At 46.2% G+C, this 14,955-nt stretch overlaps 1 protein-coding gene across 1 annotated transcript in view; it reads left to right on the top strand.

Annotated features, from left to right (window-relative positions):
* MDGA1 (MAM domain containing glycosylphosphatidylinositol anchor 1) overlaps window positions 1-14,955 on the top strand; it is a 143,611-nt gene that overhangs the window by 128,075 nt on the left and 581 nt on the right. Inside the window, exons 15-16 of the mRNA XM_017806850.1 lie at window positions 12,564-12,694; window positions 13,608-13,716. Coding sequence (XP_017662339.1) covers window positions 12,564-12,694; window positions 13,608-13,716 — 240 coding nt within the window. The remainder of the gene's footprint in view (window positions 1-12,563; window positions 12,695-13,607; window positions 13,717-14,955) is intronic.

Here is a 14,955-nt window from a genome sequence, read left to right as displayed (position 1 = left end):
GTTGAAGCTGATGAGAAATGGAGGACACAATAAAAAAGTTTTTTCAAATACATTAATGGCAATAGGCAGGATAGAAATACTATCAGCCCGTTACAGGATGAGAATGGTCACCTCACAAACAGGGACAGAGACAAGGCAGAGGTGTTCTTTGTCTCTGTCTTCAACACAGCTGATGGACCAAGGGGGTCTTGGTGCCCTGAGCTGTTGGACCATGACTGCGAAAATGATCAACTCCCAGTCAACCCTGAAACTGTGCAGGATCTGCTGCTCCAGCTGGATCCCTACAAATCTATAGGGCCTGATGGGATTCATCCCAGAATCCTCAAAGAGCTGGCTGATGTCATCACACAACCTCTCTTGATGACTTTTGAATGCTCTTGGGATTCCAGAGAGATCCCAGCTGACTGGAAGCTAGCAAATGTTGTCCCAATTTTCAAGAAGGGCAGGAAGGAGGACCCTGGAAACTACAGACCTGTCAGTCTCACTTCAGTGCCTGGTAAAAACTAATGGAGAAGATTGTTCGGGGAAGTATTTAAAAACACCTGAAAGACAACACTGTCACTGGTCGCAGCCAGCACGGCTTCCTGAGAGGAAAGACCTGCTTATCAAAACTGATTTCCTCTCATGACAACATAACCCACCTAGGTGATCAAGGGAAGCCAGTTCATTTTTGGATCTTTTTGGATTTCAGTAAAGCTTTTGATACTGTCTCTCACAGGATCCTTCTGGACAAAATGCCCATCACGCAACTGGATAAACACACCATGTAGTGGGTGAGCAATTGGCTCACTGGTTGAGCACAGAGGGTAATAGAGAATGGGGGAACATCAGCTGGAGACCTGTCACTAGTGGGGTTCTGCAGGGCTCAGTCTTATGCCCTGTGGTCTTCAACATCTTCATAAATGACTTGGACATGGGACTGGAAGGGACACTAAGTAAGTTTGCAGATGACACAAAACTGGAGGAGCTGTTGACTCCCTCGAAGGCAGGGAGGCCCTGCAGAGAGACCTTGACAAATTAGAGGACTGGGTAATCACCAACCATATGAAGTTCAACAAGGGGAAGTGCCAGATTCTGCCCCTGGGATGGGGCAACCCTGGATGTATGGACAGATTGCAGAATGAGATGCTGGAAAGCAGTGCCATGGAAAGGGACCTGGGCGTCCTGGTCAGAGGCAAGTTGAATATGGACTACTCCCACCACAATCCACTGCCACCTTTTTCTCATATCTCCTGACTGGTAACCAGGTTACAGTGTGCACTTCCTCCTGCTCCCTGCTGGATACTCTTACAGACCCTGCAGCAAAAGACGTCTTCATGGTCAGGTCACAGGATGAAGGTTGCTCAGAGGCATGTGGATACCTCCTCTTGGTAGACCCTTTTAAAACTATATATTTAATAGCGGTAGTCACTGCACGCAGTTTTATGATGATTGGCCTCAGAGAGGGGAGAAGGCAAAGACCCCTCCTTGCCCTGGGGTACCTCCTAAGATGGGACTGTTCAGCTGCTTTTTGTAGTGAAACTGGCAAGTCTTAGTCTTCAAGAGCTGGGCCTGATTGAATGCAAAGTTTGAAGACGCTGCTCTTGGCTTGCAGTTTTTGTACTTTGAGCCTCCTTTCTGCACTGGAAGCGTCATGGTCTTACTTTGGCCAGTTCCTCTCCCAGAAATCAGGCAACTGGCTTATTTTCTGGCATGTGTCCAGCATCTATGAAACTTATGAAGACTTAAAGATGTGGTTGTTCCAATGTTGACCCAGACCTTATCTGAACACCCCAGCTAAGTCTAGCCTATGTATAATCAAGATGGGAAGCTTCCAATGAAATCGTAAAGTACTCATTGCTCTCTACGGCTTCTTGAGGGTGGAAGGTGTTGATCCCTGGTATCCAGTGACAGGACACATGGGAATGGTTCAGAACTACATCAGGGAAAGATCAAATTCTTTACTGAGAGGGTGGTCAGACACTGGAAAAGGCTTCCTCGAGAGGTGTTCAAAGGGTGTTCAAAGTGGCCAGGCAGTTGGACTAGTTGATGGTTGTAGGTCCTTTCCAACTTCGCTTTCCCTTCTCTCCCTTTTGTTTTTTTCTCTTTCTGTCCTACTCCACTCTGTTCTAAGATAGCATCAGCAACAGTGCTTGGGACTGATGAAGAGAGATTTGGGTTCTGAGTCACTGGAAACAATGAGACCTGATCAGATCACTTGCCACAGCATTCGAGTTCAAGAAAGCCATAAGCTGTTTCACAGAGGTAATTGAGTTGTGGGCAGCCACTTACACTGGTGGTGTCACCACTGATGCCTTCCTGCTGAGAGGAAATCATAGATCTGAAAGGCTTGCCAAAGTGAATCGCTTCTTTACTTCTTCAACTCAAATAATGCAACTAGTGCAAAGGTGTGTGTCTCAAAGGCTGTGGTAGATGATCACATGCCAGTGGGTGCCATGTAGCTGCATCTCATTTCTAACAGGAGTCAGAGCTGTCAGGTCACACAGTTACCAGTACCAGTACCAGTTATGTCAATTGAAAAGCAGTTTGAACCACAAAAATGTCATTTTTGTAAGATTCAACATCGTAGCTTCCTCATTTCTACCCAAACTTTGTTTATGAACACAGTACCCTGCTACTGCACAGTTGTGCAGGTGGTGCCCTGGAGGTAGCTGCATTCTATTGGATACATGAAGTATTGTTCTTGAAGTCCATGCCATTATCTCCAGAGCAATAACTCTACACAGTAGAGATTACATCACTGGATTGATTGAGGGGAAGCTGATTTTCCTAATGAATATGATTCATGTCCCTCTAGGCTCTTGAAAACAAGTTGCAGTTAGAGTTAAGTGAAGAGTTTGTAATGAAAAATGTACTCAATTTTTTTAATACTCATTCTTTTTCCACTTATTCAAATGGGTTCTTGGCTTTACTCATCCCTCCGTTAATAAATATGTATTTGACTAATGTTTTGTTCAGAGATCCAGCAGCTTCCTGTAGGCTATGGTATGGACCCTTTGGATAGACTGTGGTCTCTTCTAGTAGTATCTGCTTGTTTTTTTGGGAAGTTAGTCAAATACCATGACCATGAGCAAGGATTATAAATATCTGGCAAGATAACTACATATTTGTGAAGTGTCATTCAACTTCTGTAGGTTCAGTAGAGTGGCTCTGAACCAAAGACCATTAAAGTCACTGTTTTTCTAAAGACTTCAGTGACCTTTGGATTAGTAGAGGCATAGATTTAAAGATAATTAAGACCCAATGGAAACAATACATTGTCTACTCAAACTTCCTGCATAACCAAGGGTAGAAAACTCCTTCAGTTGCTTTTGATGGAGCCCAGTAAATACTATGTGTCTATACCTTCATTGGATGTTTACTTACAAAGAGCATCAACAGTATGTTTGGTATGGCACGTAGGACTGAATTACCATAAGCCGAAGAGCAGGGCACGTAAAGCTGAAAAAAACATGGAGAGAAGGGAAAGTATTCACATGTGGATTGGCTACATGTCATTTTTATTCCACAAATATTGTATCTTCATGTTGTTTGCAGGCATTCTGCTTAGTATGTTGAATATGGGTTCACTGGTCTCCACCTTTTCTTGCTCCTCACAAAGAGTGCATCACTGAATTGAGTTCCCAGTGCAGATAGCCACTGAAATGCTGTCTTCATCAAAAGTCCTCTTCTTCTGTCTTGCCAGTTGAATGTCTGGCCACATTCTTGCTACAGAATTTGTTGGGAAGGTTGTCAGAGGCTTAGACACTGGCAGCAATTAATTTGCGGATGCCCTGAATCCCCACATATCATCTTTGCTCCTGGTTACCTGATATGAGTCATTGTTACTCCTCTGGTTGGAAGTTGCTATGATCTCCCCATCCTTCCTCCAGGCTTTAAGCAAAGACTCCTTCCATTCAGACTTGGCTCACAGCAGCAGCCTTGTGCAAAGTTGAGGGGCCGTACTGCGACTTGACTGTCTCCTGAGACATCAGGTACTGCATCAATTATTCCGGCCCTGAAACTGCTAAATACGAACTTAACAGACACTTAAGAGGAAACAGGAACACTCAGTGCATATCCAGCTACTTCTTTAGCACTCCCTTGCACTTCCGTTCTCTTCATGGACTGTTAACTGTTCCACTATTGTTCATTCGAGGTGCACATCTGGATACTCCCCCTAGGTGTTCTGACAGAATAAAGGTTATGGGGCCAGAGTGCAAAAGCATCATGCACTACTTATGCAACCATCCCAATCTGTACTTGAGCTTCAAGAAGACATGATTTTGTAAAATGTATGGAAATGATTCCCAGAAAACAAAAAAAGTGCTCAGCAAGTGTCAGTCATCACCACCACTTCTAGGGGTGACTTCCTCTTCCAAAGAGAGATCTACATGGATGATAGGCACCCCAACACTTGAATTGAAGGAGTTTGCAGATCCAGGTTGAGAGTCTCACTGTCTCAGCTAGTCCCCTTGAAGTTTTTTGATGAAAGTACAAGCAGGCATGAAATGGGAAAGGAGTGTCTTGCTATAATGCATACTGACTCAAAGCAGGGAACACAGCCTACTCTAACAAAGAGCCTTTGTGCAGCAAATCACTTCCTGGGCCTGAACCATTCATCCTCTCACTGCCTCCTTGGGTCAGGCAAAGGAGGAGGCCAGAGAACAGCCTTTGAGTGGTGTCTTCTGTTCAGCAGGAAGAATATATGAACTCAGCTGCTCCTTCCTGCTGTCTTACTGGCTTCAGCATCACAGTAAAACAGCCCATCTGCTCCACACCCTGCAGCCATGCAGCTGCCCTGTGCTTGGCTCCCGGGACTGAAACACCACAGACAGGGTGATGATGGGGAAATACAGAAATTTTTAATAGAGGTAGAGAAGAGACAGGCAAAATTTTCCTTGGTGTACATACATCTGTGTCTGCAGGGTTTTTGTCAGGAACCCTCCCACACACATCACTTGTATTTTGGGTGCTCCGGGAGTCTCCATCCTCTCTGGCTGAGGTCTTTGCAAAGCCTGCCCACAGAAGGGAGGCAGGCAGGCAGACTCTCCTGTCTGGCTGTTGTGCTCTTTTAAACCTGGCACTGTCTATGAAGCAGACTTCTGTTTCAGCTCGTCTGAGAGTGCAGAGCACAGTGCGTGCTCTCAGTCTGAGAGCTGAGCACATGAATTCCACAAAGGACCCATCTGTGTCTGGTGGCAAAGATGAAAGGGTCAGTTATCAAAGCTGGGAGGAGAAAGAGCATTTGCCTGGAGGCATCTGGGCATGTCACGAAACAGAGGGTGAACAAGGAGCAAACAGACCTCACAGCTGAACTGTGGTTCACTCTGCTTCTTGAATCTGCAAAATTGGTAGGAAAGTTTCCTACGCATGGTCTCCTTCTTGCTACGCTAATCATACTCTCATTTTTAATGGTTGGACTTGATGATCTTAAAGGTCTTTTCCAACCTAAACCATTCTATGATTTTCCCCCAGGCTGGCCTTTCCTCTCTATATAGTACCCAGCACAGCAAGTAAGAGAGAAGGAGCTACAACAGGTAAGAGGGAAGGAGCTGCCCCCATTGGCATCATCCCACCCTGCTTGCCAGCAACTGCGCAGAGAAATGACGGCAGCAGTGTCCATTTCACTGCCGAACACCTGGGGCTCCCCCTGCTCTGCCTGCAGCTCAGTCAGAGGCAACGCTGGGCTCGTACACAGCCATGACCCCAAAAAGTGACAAGCTCTGAACTTACCTGTGAATCACCCCTCCTGTACCCTCCCTCTACTCTGTTCTGGCTGCCTATTAGATGGGTGTTTGTCCTTCCAAGATAGTATAAATTTAATACTATGAAGCGTCAAGATTTTTTTCTCACACTTTTGAATTCCTTAAGCCACATCTTGTTGTCCACACATAGAAAGCCTGTTACTGATCACAAACAACCTCTGAGGGAATTTTCCATGAAAAGCGGTGGCAGGATTTTGTTCCATAAATACAATATCAAAGATGGAAGTCTTCTATCTTTCATCTTCCTATGCTAACAGTTTCTCTAACTATACTGTGGATCAAATGAGCAGAGGAGCTCAAGCATAGTTCCATTGCAAGTCTGCTCTTGCCATATCACCATCTGCTCTATATGTACACAGACAGCTGGGGATATGCTAGAGGGAAGGAGCTATAGCTGTAGCTTGGCTGCCTTCCTCTCATTAGCTCTTGCATTCCTCATCATGAAAAAGCCATGACTATACCATTGCATTTACCCCACTGTCTGCAGGCCTCAGGTCCCCCACCTTTAGTGTGTCTCCCCCAGGCATCCAACCATACAGGCATCCAGCCATCCACAGAGTGCAGTGTTGTTGCTTCTCTGCTGGCCCATTCCCTCCATCCCAAAATTCATGTACGTGCCAGACAGGTGAGATGGACAATGATGGATCATAGATCGATCTGTGCAATTGACTTTGCAATGTTAGGGAATATTGCTTCAAGCCCAGCCTCATTTGAGGGTGGTTTAGGAGGTCAGGGGTGGAAATGTGTTTGTTTCTTTGGGGGCTTTTAAATCTATTGTAAACTCCAAAGAAAATTTTCTGTAGTTAGATTTTCACAGGTTTGCTGTAGGGGAAACACTGCCCCTCAAAACTTACCATATTATTATTTATATTCCCAAAAAGTCCCAGCCACAGCAGGGAACTGGAGGCTTGAATTCCTGATCCCTTTCTCTCTTCTCATTCCCTACTGTAATGAGGCACAGAGTGTCCCACAGCAATTAGCCAACTTGCAGCACAGCATTTAACATGCTCAGTTTCCCAGTGGGGATGCCTTGTGAGTAGAAGTGGGATAGTGGTGCTTTCCGAACTCTCACCAAGATGAGCTCTCTGAACCCTCCTGCTTTGAAGTTAGTGAAGTGGTGGCTGCAGGAAGAGGTCTATGTAGTGACCCTGTGACTGGACACAGGGGACTCTGCACACCAAGCTGAGAACTGTTAAAGACATGTAGAGACAAAATTCTCTGTAATCAGGAGTCAAAGCAGCCCAGAGGCTTTGTTTGTCTTACTGCACATATGTTAAATGTATGAAGCATCCTGAGAGACTGTGAACGAGTAAATATATCCTATCATGGCATGAAGACAACTTCCATTCCTAGAAATTATGAGTCAATACCAGCTGATATTATTTCTCCATCTCTATCTGTGCTACAATTATTTTTCCACACTCTGCTCTCTAGCTCACAGAGCAGTCACTTTCCCCCACAGCTCTGTAACTGAAAACACTAGCCTGACACTGACTGCTATTCATTAACATCCATTTAAATGAGAGAGGGAGAGACCTGTCTTTGTTGCAGAGATTATAAACAGTAATAGATTCTTTCTAGAGACTGTCATTTGCTCCTGGGATTTGCCTGCACTAAGCTTTGGGCTTTTAGTTTCTGATCAGTGGTGTTAACATTAAACACTTAAGGAAGCGCTCAGAGCCCCTGTTAGAAAGGTAAGAGCTCTTTTCTCCCTGGATTGATTTCTCCTTGGATTGGTTTTAGCCCTCATGTTGAATCTGCGGGTGACTCTGCTAAGCTATGCAAGGTCTAAGTCCTCACTGTGTATCTCTTTCCATCCACTGGATATCTCTTGCAATCAATCAGCTTCTTATCTCAGTCTGTCTTGTCTGCAATTGAAATGCCATGGGAATTTCCATGGGGGCTTTCAGCCTTGAATTCCCAGTTGATGCCAAATCTAAACTGGAGCTGCAGCTAGGATTTCTCGTGAATAGCTGATCACCTGAGATTGCCCCATGCTGGAGCAGGGATCCTGCAGGAGCACAGCAGGGAGTCCCAGTGAGACCAGGCTGCCTTCCAGCCTGCAGCCAGCCCAGCTCCTGGCTGTAGATTTCAACAGCCTTCCCTACCCATCCCATGAAGCTCTGCTGCACTTGGCATGGCACCCCATCTCTCAGCGTGCAGCATCCTCTCTTTACTTCCTGACTGCTCCAGCTGCCTGCCTTCCATCTGAGCCATAAAAACAGAGCTGTGCCTTAGCCTTTTCCCACATCACCCTGCATTGACCCCCCTCCAGTTTCCCTGCAGAGAACTCTTGAAGAAACCTCTACCTTCTCTGCCATCCTGCACAGACTGTGCCAGTGGCCCTGCCCTTACAGACCCTACCTCCCTCCTACTGCTGCCTGCGCTGGCCCTTCTGGATCTACACTGCAATTCATTGCAACAGTGAAGTCCCCATCCTGTGGAAACTGAGCGAAGACCTTTTCTTGTTATGAGAAGGTAACATTTAAAGGCATCCCTTGGGCTACTGTATCTGGCAGCCTAGCTGGTGCTCTTTTGTGTGAGTGCCACTCTTTTGAAATGCCAGCTCTGGTCTTAAAGGCAGCCAGCAGAAGGTACCACTCGCTCTCCCTGTAATTGATTCCTCATCACTCGTCACTGGCCTTTATTCTCCCTTTTGATTAGGAAGAAGGAATAATACAGATTACAAGACAAATGCAAAAAGATTGCCTTGTATGGGAAGAGGTAACGGGATTGCTGGTGTCCTGGGATTTTTCTTTTGTTTATTTGTCTCTGGTTGGCTGGAGAGATTTAGCAGCAGATAGATGGTCTATTTTTGTGCGTCCCTCACCAGCAGATACCCTTAGGAAATGCCAGATAGGGGAGATGGGTAAGGGGCAAGAATGACAGAAATAGGTAACAAAACTGGCCAGCTGGTTTTGGACTCTGATACAGGAAAGTAGGCACAACTGCAGTTTAAAACCAGGCAAAAAGGGTGACTGCAGCACTGGAGAACATCCCATATGGGCCTTTCACATCTGCACGGATGGGAAGTTGAAGGGCAAGTGACACTTTGGTTCTTCCTCAGTTTGTAACCACTGGAAAGGGAAAAGAGCTCAGGCACTTATATGTTCCCTCAGGTCTCATAAAATGTTTGCTATGTTTCTCAGTTCCCTTCTGAGTGACTGAGAGTTATTGTCCTGCTTGATTATCATTATCATATTGTGTCAGCAGACAAAAGTAGGTAAAAGCAGTTTGCTGAGGATCCCATAGCAAGTCAGTTTTCAGCTGTAAATGGGCTTCTCACACCCCACACATGCATAGCCTGTGCACTGACTACCTCCTGCAAAGTGGGATTTGGAGATGTAGTCTTTGCTCTAGGAGGGGCACTTAACAAGCATTAGGTGGTTGATTCAGGCTGAATTTGTGTGCCATGCTGAAAGCTACACTGGGAATAAAGATAGTTAATAAGGGATGAGATGGGTATTGCTAGATTGCATGGAAGTAGGTGTGGGCAGATGCGAATCTACCAGAGGTCAGGACCTATGGATGTCCATATCTACACAGGCCTCACCTCCCTTTTTAGCCTGAGACTTAATTTGTGAGATCCTGAACAATGCTTGATTTTAGGGCAGTGGGCTGAAAACAAAGCTTTCCCTTGGAAAACACAAAGCCCTACAGCGCTTATTCCATCACAAAGTTGGCTTTTGAAGCCAGACTGGAAAGTACAGATAAAGAAGCTCTGAGGAACTGGAAAGATGACTTGGAGATTCCTGCAGTCCAAGTCTGCAATGTTTTATGGCTCTGCCTGGAGCTCAGATCTGGAGGTTCATTTACAAGTACCTCCATCACAGGCTACATGTCCTTAAACTTGACTGGCAACTGGTGGCAGACTGACACATGGTAGAAGGGAATAAAGTAGAAGACCTGCACAATCTTTAACATCTACAATACTGTGGCCTCAAATCAGATGGGACAGTCCAGATGTTTAAAGTCCTAGAGTCTCTGCCATGCCTCCCAGAAGCATATTCCTAGTGACAGCTGGAGGTATTATAGTTCCTTCCCAGTCTCAGGGAGCCTCTGTAACTCAGCAGGAATTGCAGGTAAGGCTATGACACCTGGCTGTCCTTCACAAGTCTGACTGATTTGTATACTGCTCATCTGTTTTGACCTTCAGTTTTCCATCTGTAGGCAGGGGTAGTGAAACACAGCATGTTGTGAGTAGATAACTGCCAGCCATTTGAAGAATGCCTGCTCGTAATCAGTATTGTTGTATTAGGGAATTTGGGGTCCAAAAGGTTGAAACATTTTTCCTGATGCTGCAAGGACATGAAGTTGTCAGCCAGGATATGCTCAGGCTTAGTTTGGGTTTAGGCCAGGCGTTTACAGACAGTGCTTTGGAGGCACTAATTTGCATTCCAGATGCTTCTCTGGGTTTCCTTCTATCTCACCTTTGCTTTTTTCCTGGGGCATCAAAGTTCATTTGCTGCCTGATTTGTCCCAGTGCTGGCTGTTGCACAGCAGATCCTAGCTACAAGTCCCCAAACGGGAGTGAAATAGACAATGGTTGTTTTTAATCCGCGCTTGCTATCAGCTTCATATTAATTCTTCATTCACTCTCAGTCCCTCACCTCACCGGCTCTGGCATCTCTAATTAGCTGCTCTGAGCGTATTCCTGTTGACATTGATCTGTGGAATTATGTAGTTCCTGTGCGAGCTATCAGTTTTAACAAGGACCTCCAGGAGGGCTAGGTATCCTTCTTAGAGGGACTTTCTTTTGTAGGAAGCTCCTGAGGGCAGGGAAGATGCCAAGAAATCAGCAGTTCAAACCTGGTTTTGCCAGAGACTCTGGCATCTCTTGTCTGTGGCACTGTGTTTCCAGAAGAGAGGTCTCACTCACTTACCTCTGGCCCACCAAGGCTGTGCAGTGCCAGCTGGTCTTGAGAGAGAGAGAAACCATCTATTTTTCTCCTGATCTTGGGTTATGGTGTGCATCCAAAACTGGGTACCACTAGGGAAGGGAATTGGATACGCTGTCTATGTCCTGTCAGGCCGTTGTCTAATTTTCTCAGCTAGCCTTACTGCTAACACTTCAGAATATTTCCAGGCAATAAAATGCCCTTCTTTCCTCATTTCACTAAATTGTATACATATTTCATTTTTTTAACCTTTTCTTGTAAGTCATTCACTCAGAATCTAAACACTTCATCATCTTTATTATGCATTTCTGAACTCCCTGTGATATATCTCTCACTTTCTGACAGCCAGGCACTTGATAGGGGTAATTCCAGGTCCTTGTGATTCACGCAGTGCCCCCAAGGCAGATGTGACAAGAATGAAGAATTTGGGGGGATCATATAGGAGAGAGGTCATATAGGAAAGTCTGTTTCCCTTTCTCTTCCCCTGACCTCTTTCTGCTGCTTCTCAGAAAGGCCATACCCATGTGTAAATGCAGCATCCCAAGTGCAGACAGACTACAGATGTATAAATAAGGGTTACTATTGCCCCTCTGCTCTCAGGTGTAATATATCTTTGTATGGAGACCAGAAACACTGATGAGCAACAGCATAACTAGAGTTGTGATTGATTGATGTTTTGAGGAAAAAAGGTCTTTAGGTTAACACTGAGTAAATGCTTTAAAATGTTTTTTCCCGTAAGCAAAATAGGAAAAGAAGTCAGCTGAGGGCACTAGTGAAAAGATGTTGCAGGAACACAAACTGAGATGGTTTCATTTGTGGATGAAGGGTAGGAGGCTGTGAAACACTTTTCAAAGTGAGAACTGGAAATGCTTTGAAATTTGTTGGCTTTGGTTTTGGTTTAATGGCAGACAAAACCTTTTGGGAATTGCTTTTTTTGAAAGAATGATTCACAGGGTCTTTGTGTCCCTCTGAAAACAAGGGGCTGGGATGGTATTAGGTGGTGTGGTACAGGCAATACTGTCCAGTGCTCGCAAAGAAACGGTGCTCACTCCAAGGCTGCTTCCAGGGCAAGTGGTGAGTGAGGACACTGGTCATAGTTCCGCAACATATTTCCAGGGCCAGGGCAGGGAGAGCGCTATAAGCTGCATAGTATATGCCAGGTGTCAGTGGTGAACAGGGAGACAAATACCTGTTCTGGGCTCCTCATTTCAAGTGGAATGTAGAGTAATTGGTGGGGGTCCAGCAGAAGGGCATCAGGATGGTCAAAGACCAGGAGCAGAAGTTCTGAGGAAGAACTCCTAAGGGAGCTGGACTGGCTCAGTCTAGCAAAGAGGAGGTTACTATCAGCTCTTGGCCCCCAACTGTATCAAGGGCACATTCAAAGATGACAAAAACAAAATCTTTTCATAGTATTAGACAACATAGTAGGTTGCAGTGACAACAACTGCTAGTGCTGAAGGTTCATACTGGACAAAGTTGGTTTCCTCAGGGAAATTCAAGACTTGGCCAGACAAAACCATGCTGCCCTCCTGTAGAGCGGGAGACAGCTTCAAGCAGGAGGTTGGATGGGATGCCTCTGGAGGTCCCTGGCAGCTAGCATTTCTGCTACCCCCTTCTTGTGCCACCCCAGCCGTGCTGTAAACTTCCTCTTCCTTGTCCTATCCCTCTTTGTCTGGATCTGTGTCCTCCCCTGGATAGTCTAGGTGAATGAAACATTGCCAGTGGCACTTATCCATCAACAGAGAAGAAAGCTGGCTCCCTTCAAAGATTACTGCTGCGGCTCTGCAGACTGTCCCTGGGCCAGCTGGGACATACGGCTATGGTTTGAGGCTGAGCCCCAGAGCTATGCTGGAGCCAGCCCAGCAGGCAGGCTTGCCTGCCTGCCCCCTTACACCAGCACCTGGTTTCTCTCTTACAGGCTCCTTGAACCTGCTAGTCCGCGTGCGGAACAAGCGAGCCATCGACACCCAGGTCTGGTCACTCAGTGGGAACCGGGGGAACATGTGGCAGCAAGCACATGTGCCCATCAACCCGCCTGGGCCCTTCCAGGTAAGTCAGCTCCACAGTCAAGGAGTCACCTGCCACCTTTCCTGTCCATGTGGCACGGAGGTAGGAGCCTTCCCAGCAGTCATCTGCCTCTGTGGCACAGGCACTGGTGGGGCACTGGGAGGGCACTTTGAGCTCTCAACCCCAGGGTCACTGGGGCAAAGCAAAAGCTTGCCGAAGTTATGTGCAAGCATCAGTTTAGCACTATAAATTTCTGATTATTGCTGGTCTGGAAACCGCTTATCAAAGAGCACCTTTTGGTACTGTGTCCGTGTGACGGACAGGTCTCTTAGTGTTGAACATCTGGGGGCTGTTGGTGTAAAATGACTGAGTGCTAGAGATTTCTTCTAGCATGTGCTGCAAGAACCGACCCCCACTCTCCCCCCGGTTTAGGACTATGGGAGATTTTGTGTATGAACTGGACACTCTGTATCTGCTCGTCGAGTCACTCATGTGTAGCCAGGAAGTGGCTGCTTTTATTGCTGATGTTTTTACTCAACAGGCTACTTTGCTGTTGTAGGGTTGTTTGTGAGAGCTGCTCTGTGCAAGCTGGTAAGTTGCGGCACTGTGACAAAATGCCCAGTGTGCTTCAAAATAATAAATGAGAATTTAGTTACTCTTGCAAGTACTGTTCAGTATTGGTTGGCTTGTTAGCGCAGGACACTTAATAAAGCAGAGCTGTACATGGTCATTTATTACCGTACAGACACTCAGCACAGGGAGGTTGGTCCCAAAAGCAGTGGGATCTGGCTTTCCAGATTCTGTGAGTACTGGAGAAATGGGAAGGAATCATTCGCTTGGGGACCTGATAAGATCTGGTCTGTGTCCTGCTCACCTCTGCAGAGCCCTGCAGTGCGGGAAGGGCCCTCCACAACTGCAGCCTCATGCCAGGCTCTCTCCCATGCTCTGCTTGCAGTTAATTTTCGAAGGTGTCCGGGGCACGAGCTACGAGGGGGACATTGCCATCGATGACGTCACTCTGAAAAAGGGAGACTGTCCAAGGAAGCCAATTGGACCAAATAAGGGTGAGACCGTGTGTGCCTCAGAGGCAAACAAGTTGGTATGAGTGCATTCAAAAATGCATGCACTAAGGATGCGCAGCTAATTTCAAAGCACATGTTGGTGGGACTCAACAAAGTGGTTGACTCCATCAGCAGAAGTCAGCAGAGGAGCTGTCAGACTCTTGAACACCTCTTTACAGTGGTGAGTTAGCAGAGCTCAAAGGAACAGCCAGATCCTGTAGGGGCTGTGGTGCCAGACACCAGCATGCTGAAGTCTGCACCAGTATGTTGGGTGGGGGTGTCATCCCAAAGAAGCTAAGGACTTCTGCAGTATCTCATTTCTGGAAACCTCAGGTGCGGGAGCTTTGGAAATGGAAGGGTCTTCTGCAGGATTTAATGGCCTCTGCAGTGTTAAGTCAGTCCTTCTCCAGGAAAAAAAATCTGCTGTTTGGGGCATGGAGTAAAGGGGGTGGGATTCTTCCTGTTGCCCTCTGAGCAGAGAGGCACATCCAGGCAGGGTATCACACATGCAGGATGGGAGCAAGCTACCTGAGCTGTATGGCACCTCTCTCCCAATCCTGACAGTGAGCACTTGAGCTAAATCCCACCAGTCTCTTTCCAGTCCATCCACATAATCTGATGCCAGCACTGCAGTAATGGAGACAACTCCTCTCTCACTGGGATGCACTGTAGGTTGAAGCCATAGCAAGGTGTGTAAGCAGTATGGAGGCATTCACCCTCGAGTGGGAATTACTGGTGTGCCTATTGCCTTAGTCCTGCCTGTGTCCTCGATGACATGCCTCAGGTGGGCAGGAGGACACATGTTTGGAGTAGGCAAATCAGAGACAGGCAGGCACTTGTGAGCAAGTTTTTGTTATTTTTGAAACAAAAAAATTTGTTGAGTAAGAGTCACTTTCAGCAATTTTCTTAACTTCAAAGGTGAAGGGGGAAACAAAACATAAAAAAGTGAGAACACCCTAAAAATTTCAAAATTTTATGTGCAGTTAAAGGTCTGTTTCAGCCTAGGATGGTCAACCTGTAACCAAAACACAACCAGAACCTTTTGCTTGACTCAAGTTGAAACTTCTGGGGATGAAAGGAGGGTTGGATTGCAAAAGTATCTAAGATTCAACCTTTTCTCCAAAGTTAGAAAAGAAATAGTTTTAGGAAACCTTGAGAATGTCCAAGAAAGGCTAGAAATAGATATGGGTGTTTTGGTGTGGGAGAAGACATTGATGCGTGCTGATCTGTCCCATCACTAAT

The sequence above is a fragment of the Lepidothrix coronata genome, unplaced genomic scaffold (assembly GCF_001604755.1).
Source record: "Lepidothrix coronata isolate B3197 unplaced genomic scaffold, Lepidothrix_coronata-1.0 Scaffold16, whole genome shotgun sequence".
NCBI lineage: Eukaryota > Metazoa > Chordata > Aves > Passeriformes > Pipridae > Lepidothrix > Lepidothrix coronata.
Note: the sequence above shows the minus strand (reverse complement) of the source record. Positions and strands in the feature narration are given on the sequence as shown.